Genomic DNA, 7840 nt, shown 5'->3' on the forward strand with positions numbered 1-7840 from the left:
TGAAAATCGTTTTCAGCTAATAACATAACTAAAAAATAATTACATAAATATTTTTTTTTTGTATCGTCATATTATTACATTGGACTTCGGTAAGCCCAATTCTTTACCGGACCTAGGCCCATTGGACACTCGTGCACATCGGCACTTGTAGTAAGGCCTATCGAAAAGGAGGCCTCAGTTTCTCAAAACCAAACCAGAATAAAACGACACCGTTCTCCTCTGCATCAACTGTCATTTTCACGCTGACCTGGCGTGTAAAAGGTTTCAATGCCGACATTAAACTGTGAGATACATTTATTAGATCAATAACATTGTGCAGCAGTTCCCCGCGTCACCACCATCACCGTCAGTTGTTTTTAGGAGAATCATGATGAAAATAACTCAAAGAATCAACGGCGTCAGCCCGATCAAATCCAGAATCCCTGAAGCATGGTGGCTTTTCTATTGTTGGTCTGAAAAGCTGGTCAAATATCATGACGTAAGCCTAAATACTGACCAACCAATCACCGCCACGTCAGAAAACTAACCACCGGGCGCGGACGTCAAAACTACTTTTAACTAGATTTGATAAAAGCAACGTTGGGGTCCGCAGCGCAGCACAGCACAGTACACTGCACAGGCACAGAGGATCCAAAGAGTCAGCAGACAGTCTCTTCTACTCTGTAAGAAACCTCACTGAAACTACGACAAAGATTTCATTCTTTAATTTTTTTTTAATTTTTTTTTTAAATTTAATTCTATTTTACTTTTGCTTTTTGCAAGAGAGTTAGTTGAGCTTCTCTTTATTTCATCTCTCTGTGACAGCGACTGCATTGAGCTTTGTTTGGATCGAAATATTTGCAAAATGCGAGATGTTTGCAGCTTCATAGGTGAGCCTTTTTTTTTTTTTAGCAGTTCTGTTTGGTTGCCGAGAAAGAAACCTTGCTGTAGCATTCAAGTAATGACCTTTGAAAATTCGCTTGTTTCAGCCCTGCGGACACGGTGATTTTATTTCACTAACGAAATATGTACTCTACTGGTATGGCACCTGCTTTGGCTGTTGCAAAACCTGAAGACGATGATGTAATGATTGTTGACAAACTCCCAGCAAAACCTGATGATGACGATGATGCAATGCCTGTCGATAAACTCCCAGAGGAAATCAATGAAATGAAGATTAAGGATGAGAGAGTTGAAAAGGTAGTGCCTTTACACACATTTAAAGATATTTTATGGACCTTTTTGTAGTGCAACTCTTTCTTCTTCTTTTTTCTTTTCGTTTCTTCAATATATACAGATTTTCTGTTGGTAGGAAATGGAAGCAACCGTGGTTGATGGAAATGGAACTGAGACTGGCCATATTATTGTAACAACTATTGGTGGTAGAAATGGCCAACCCAAGCAGGTAGGTGTTGTGAAATCATCCATGTCCCCTTCATATAGTTTTAATGACTCTTTGGTTTTGTTTGGGAAAGTGAATGAAATACAGGTAGGTGTTGTGAAATCATCCATGTCCCCTTCATATGCATGATTTGTTTGTTAAATTTGTCGTTGAAGAAATCTCTTGTTTGAAGCTCTATCAAGTTCTGAGTGAATACCAACAATAAGTAGAAAACTGAAGTAAGATCATGCATATGCCTTGGTAGTAAATAATGATTTATGATAAGTTGTTTACTGTCAGTGAGCTATCAGTGAGATTAAGCTAGCCAATCACTATATCTCAATATTTTATCTAAGCTGCTTCCTGACACTGCCGATAATAGATTCACTGCTAACTTTGTAGAGGTCATGAAGTAAATCTGTTGATGCTATAAACTTTCTATAGCTTTTAAATTTCTCATTGATCTTGGAATAATTCTTTAATTTAATCTATCTAATGTTTCCCTTAGACCATAAGTTACATGGCAGAACGCGTAGTCGGACAGGGCTCATTTGGAATCGTATTTCAGGTGATAATTTTATTACTACTTCTGAACCTGTAAATGTCGGGGCAAATGTTGCTGTCTCTGTTCTAAGATTAAAATTCTCCAATCCTCAATGGTATGAATTTATAATCTTATTTCTTTTCTTTTTCTTTTTTTTTTTTTTTTAATTTAGGCTAAGTGTTTAGAAACTGGGGAAACTGTTGCAATCAAGAAGGTTTTGCAGGATAAGAGATATAAGAACCGTGAGCTACAAACAATGCGCCTTCTCGATCATCCTAATGTGGTATCACTCAAACATTGTTTCTTTTCAACTACCGACAAGGATGAGCTCTATCTCAATTTGGTGCTTGAGTTTGTACCTGAGACTGTTTATCGTGTAGCGAAGCACTATAGCAGGGCAAGTCAGCGAATGCCTTTGATATATGTCAAGCTCTACACATATCAGGTTATTTGTGCTGTCACTTTAATTTGCTGCCCGGACTTTTCATTTTTTCCCCCATATTTCGAGCTGTCGCTTAAAAGGGTAATTTCAAAGGGAAAAAAACTGAAATAACAGAAAACTTGCATGCATAAGATATAAATATGAAAACTTAGAAAGAAAGGGTAGCGGAATACTTGTTTTGAGTTTGAGAAATTCTGTTAATGGAGATTGCATTTACAATCATCAGCTATGCATCCGGTTTCATATACGTCATCATGAACCCGCTGTATCCTTGTTCTCCTTCATGGTCAATTACATTGTTTTATCCGAGTAATTATCAGTTTTGTCTATAGATTTCCATGTTATATTAACTATTATTGACTGGCAGATTTGCAGAGCATTGGCATATATTCATGGGGGCATAGGAGTATGCCACAGGGACATCAAGCCGCAGAATCTTCTTGTTTGTAACTGAAGCTTAGATTCCATCCTATTTTTTGCTTGGGTGCTATTTGCCAATAAAATCTGTTGTTGCAGGTTAATCCCCATACCCATCAAGTCAAGCTCTGCGACTTTGGAAGTGCAAAAGTTTTGGTATGGTTCTTTTGACAGCCTCTTAACTGGTTAATGTCAAATGTCTAAATTCATTCGCAAAGTTGATGTATGGTTCCATAAATGATCATGCATTCTCTAGGGGCAGCAAACTGTTTATGCAGATGCCTTTTGTCACTCGTTTGGTTTAGATCGTTTGGTATAGCTTTTCAAGTATAGCTCCTTCAAATAGATGTTCTACCAGCAGACTTCTACAGATAGAGTTTTTAACCCAAAATAACAAAAGTAGTTCTTTGGTTACCAACGAGCACTAATAGTATCGATTGTATAACTACTTTAATGGACAAGTTCTTTGAAGTATATTATGAGAGGCATGAAATAAAACTGTGAAAATAAAAGAAAGATATGTTAGACAATTTAATTCTTGGAAAATGAAAGAACAGAAACTTTACCCAATCGTTTTGGTTCGGTTTGAGTATAAGAAACGGCTGGATTTCATTTTTTCTGTTCAGTAATCAAACAGGCTGTCGCGTTTGTATGCCCAGGACCAAACAAAAACCTATTTGGTTCAACTAATAAAGTCTTAAGCGGCAGCAGTGTATTAGTCCAAATTGTTTTGTATAATATGAGAAAACAACACCACAATGAAAATTTGGTATTTCTGTTTAGTAATCCTAAATATATGTTTGATATTTTTTCTTAACTTCTTTACCTACAGTATTAGGATATGAATTGGTTTTGCTGTTTAGTACTCCTAAATATACATTTGATATTTTTTCTTAACTTCTTTAACTACAGTATTGGGATACAAATTTGCTGTACTAACTAATATAAAACTATTGTACAATTGTCACATGGATCTCATTATTTATTTTTGTTAAGTGCATTGGCTTTTTGTCTTCATCCAACCAATACTTTCGTGAAAACAAAAGTTAATTCTAAGGATAAATAATGTGCTCTACATAGCAATTGTACAAGAGTTTGCATCTCTATACTAATCCCAAATAACATCATCTCTTCTTCTCTGCTCATTTTCTCCAAAGCCAAAAACTAGTCATCGTCAGTCTTAATATAGTTCAAACTGTTGAAATTCATTCATAGTTCATTCACATTTTGTTAAATTGTCAATCATATGAAGCTCTCTTTCATATTTTTTTCTGGGTTTTTCCATAATACTACTATATGTCATCAATTTTTGTTCCAGTAGCCCAAATCTAATCGAGGAATTCTAAAGTCCTAGTCAAACAAGAACATTATCAGAAAACCAACCTAAATAAGTGATAATCCAATAAAAAGTAATATCTAACAAATATTTCCCTGAATAGAAGTAATATTAACTTTTGTTCTGATTCAGCATTACCTTTCTTTTCCTCTGCACAATGTCGACCTTGCTTCTTTTCGTGTCTCTTTATTCTTCGCACAGGGTAAAACCAAGCTGATATTGATTGTTCATTCGTCATGTTGTAACAGGTCAAAGGCGAGCCGAACATATCATATATTTGTTCTCGTTACTATCGAGCTCCGGAACTCATATTTGGGGCGACTGAGTACACCACTGCAATTGACATATGGTCTGTTGGTTGTGTACTCGCTGAATTACTTCTCGGACAGGTTTGGTGCAAGTTAGAGAATTTTACTTCTTTTCTCAATATGTAAAAGTGAGTGTACTGAGTATGATGTTTTTGATGCAACATCAAATTTGGTAGCCTCTCTTTCCGGGTGAGAGTGGCGTTGATCAGCTAGTTGAGATTATTAAGGTAAATCTATTTGAACCTGTTTGAAATAGAATACCAGTCTATAAGTTTGAAAATTTTAACTGTTGCCTTCTGAAACTGAACTGACTTATTTGCCTTTTGGGTTCAGGTACTTGGCACACCAACTCGTGAGGAAATCAAATGCATGAATCCAAACTATACAGAGTTCAAATTCCCACAAATCAAGGCTCATCCTTGGCACAAAGTGAGCATACTACTAATTTTCTTCTACTTTTACCTTTTAATTGTTCATCCTATTGTGATTGTTGCAAACTCATCAGCAACGATTTTCTTCTGAACACAGATATTCCACAAGCGTATGCCCCCTGAAGCAGTAGATCTTGTCTCAAGACTTCTCCAATATTCTCCAAATTTAAGATGCACTGCTGTAAGTATTTCTTACCTGATATCATTAATGTTGTCATGAATTCATTATCTTGTATGTTCTACTTGTTAACTTTTGCAATAATAATATTGCCGAAGAGTTTTTATGCTGTTTGCTTATCTTGTGTTTACTTGACAAGAATTGTCCTACATTTGTTCCTAGTGTCATTCAAATATTGAAATCCATCGTTTTCCATCGTTTTTCCCTATGGTCATTGAAGGCTAGAGAATCATTGTATCCTGAGACATCATGAAAATACGGTCAAGTGATTACAAAATCATTTAAAGATATTAAAATTTGACCTTTGTGAGCATCATTTAAGACTCATGGCATATGCTGGTATGGAATATATTCCTTTGAATAGCAATGGAGAAAACAAGCTCCTGATATTTCTTTTGAGATGTAGAACAAAATCAAAGCAAATGTGGATTATTCATCTAATAGTCCTGATTAAATTTCATACATCGTGTTACATCAGACCTCACTTAAGACACCCTGTCCTTGAGTTTTTAGCTTCAAACAGATGCGAGATAGTTGCAAAGAAGTTCTATGTATTATGAGCTTAGAATCTTCTTTTACTCTTAATTCATATTCAGTGAGGCTTTTAATATCCAAATGGAAAAAGTAAACCATATTGCTTTCGGGAAAAGAACTAATAGTAAGAAAGGAACTAGAAGTCATAAATTATGATCTAGATTAATGAATGAAGTCCCAAATAATTAAATCATGCTCTAGAGAATTATACTGTAATTCAAGTTTACTGTTATTTTATTTTCAATTCTAAATCAAAATATCACATGCTGTATTCTTACTTTTTGCAGTTAGAAGCCTGTATTCATCCATTTTTTTATGAACTTCGTGATCCTAACGCACGTCTCCCTAATGGGCGTCCCTTTCCTCCCCTTTTCAACTTTAAACCTCAAGGTTTGATTTTCTCAATCATTCTTTTTTTTTGTTTGGATAACTGTTTCCAAAGAACTAGTCACTGATTGCAAGCCTATTCGATTGCTGATGCGCTGCACTTGCAGAGCTGAAAGGGGCAAGCAAGGAGCTCTTATCAAAACTGATTCCAGAACATGCACGAAAGCAATGTCCCTTCCTTGGTTTCTAGATTTCAACATGTGTTGTTGGATATTAGAGTAAATTTATTGTACTAAATTTGTCTTTATGCTATCTGACGGATTAGGGATACATCCGTTGTTTATTCTCACCAAGAACTGTTCCGACTGAAGTAAGCATGCAAAAGTGAGAGTGGCAGTTCAGTTAGATTATGCACTGATGAACAAAGTGAATATTTATGTGATGCATTTTGTTTAACAGTTTCCTCATCTATTATATGTTAGCTAGATCTTACATAACATTATAAAAAAATGGAAAAAGAAAATGACTAGGCCAGGTGGCAGAGCAAATATCCAGCTTAATTTCAGCTCTATGTGACCATAACCCGTTTATTTATGGTATAGTTTCCCTTAAATAACAGTAAATCTGCACCACACTGTTGCCATTTTCACAGTGTAGTTAGGAGTACAAAGCTTTCTCTCGTTGCATTGCCTCCTCAAAATGTGAATCGCAAAACATCCACCCATCTTTGGAATGCTCACTTGAACACAGGCCTCTGTTAACAACTGTGTTTGTGACACTTGAATGGAATGCGTAGATCAGGTGAGTATCAGTACTTGCACTCTTGAACTCATTGGTCAATGAAGTGGTATGATGATGGGGAATGTCGGGGTTTCCGCATCTTTTGATCATCATTTCTTTGATTGTATCCCGAGTCAAGAACCCGGCGAGCAGCCTTGATTGCTTAGGGCTCTATTAAAATTAAGGGAATCAAGGTTAGTAAAAAAGGAGAGACTTGAGGCATTATGTGCAGATGTGTTTGCATTGCACATAGCTATTCAAGCTATATTTATATATCATAAGTTTAATAGAATCTAGCCGTATGGAACATTGACTGCCCGTTCCATCACTTAAGGCCGTGTGAAAACTTCATTAATTCCAGCAAATATGCATGACACAGAAGGGATGTATGTTAGGTTCATGCTGAATTCGATAATAGTTGCTTGTTTAACAATCTCTAAAAGCCACTTGGGCTTGTAGCCCAGTGGTGGACCATTGCCCTCAAAGTTAAGCATGACTATGAGGGCAATGGTTCGAGTCCCCATGGACTCAACCTCCTTCAATTAAACATAATTATGTGGAGATTTCTTATAGCGTCTTTCTCCCTTGCGAAATGCGAGTGGAGTAGAGACATCCCTCCTCCGTGAGGGGTATTTGGATGGGCATGTACTTCATAGAATAAAAATATAATAATATAAGTCTCATGTAACCTGATGTTTAATCATTTCAAAAAAAAAAAAAAAAACAATCTCTAAAAAGAAGGGTATTTTGGGCCAATTTGTGTTATTGAGTTCACGTGATAAACATTTGATGGCAAAGGAAAAGGTCAAGTTGGGGCAAATTTATTTTATATTTTCATTAGTTGGAATATGTTTTTTTTTTTTTTGTTTCAAATGATCATAATATTTTATCGAATGCTGTGAGAACTCGATGACTTTGAGAATTTTTTTTTTTTTTTAATGTAGACTCTACAACCCGAGACAGAAATCCTATCTTATTGTCAAGTGTGATTGGCATTTAAAATATTTTTTTTAAACAAAAGTATAAATAAAATAAATAAATTCTGCAAAATAAGAAAAGTCATTTTTATAGTTTGGCTAAAGGTATTGGGCATTTATATTAACTTACTTCTCCGAAAACTATACTGACATTGAAATTTCATCAATTTATTGAATAAAAATGTAATGGAGCCGGTTTTTTTTTT

General features: G+C 35.5%; 1 protein-coding gene across 3 annotated transcripts; it reads left to right on the top strand.

Moving 5' to 3' along the window:
• Positions 1-318: 318 nt before the first annotated feature.
• LOC102609449 (shaggy-related protein kinase epsilon) lies at positions 319-6335 on the top strand. 3 transcript variants are annotated; one of them, XM_052433030.1, is made up of 15 exons: positions 319-662; positions 805-869; positions 969-1179; positions 1292-1384; positions 1869-1928; positions 2077-2187; positions 2290-2349; positions 2714-2788; positions 2863-2919; positions 4348-4488; positions 4584-4634; positions 4741-4836; positions 4936-5019; positions 5838-5940; positions 6045-6335. In XM_052433030.1, exons 3-15 carry the CDS (start codon positions 1006-1008, stop codon positions 6125-6127), a joined length of 1188 nt encoding a protein of 395 aa, XP_052288990.1. In that variant the 5' UTR covers positions 319-662; positions 805-869; positions 969-1005; the 3' UTR covers positions 6128-6335. The 3 variants fall into 3 exon arrangements, with proteins under 3 accessions (XP_052288990.1, XP_052288986.1, XP_052288983.1); XM_052433026.1 differs by having other exon boundaries at positions 321-662; positions 763-869; positions 2077-2349; XM_052433023.1 differs by having other exon boundaries at positions 321-662; positions 2077-2349.
• Positions 6336-7840: the final 1505 nt, after the last annotated feature.

The sequence above is a fragment of the Citrus sinensis genome, chromosome 2 (genome assembly GCF_022201045.2).
Source record: "Citrus sinensis cultivar Valencia sweet orange chromosome 2, DVS_A1.0, whole genome shotgun sequence".
NCBI lineage: Eukaryota > Viridiplantae > Streptophyta > Magnoliopsida > Sapindales > Rutaceae > Citrus > Citrus sinensis.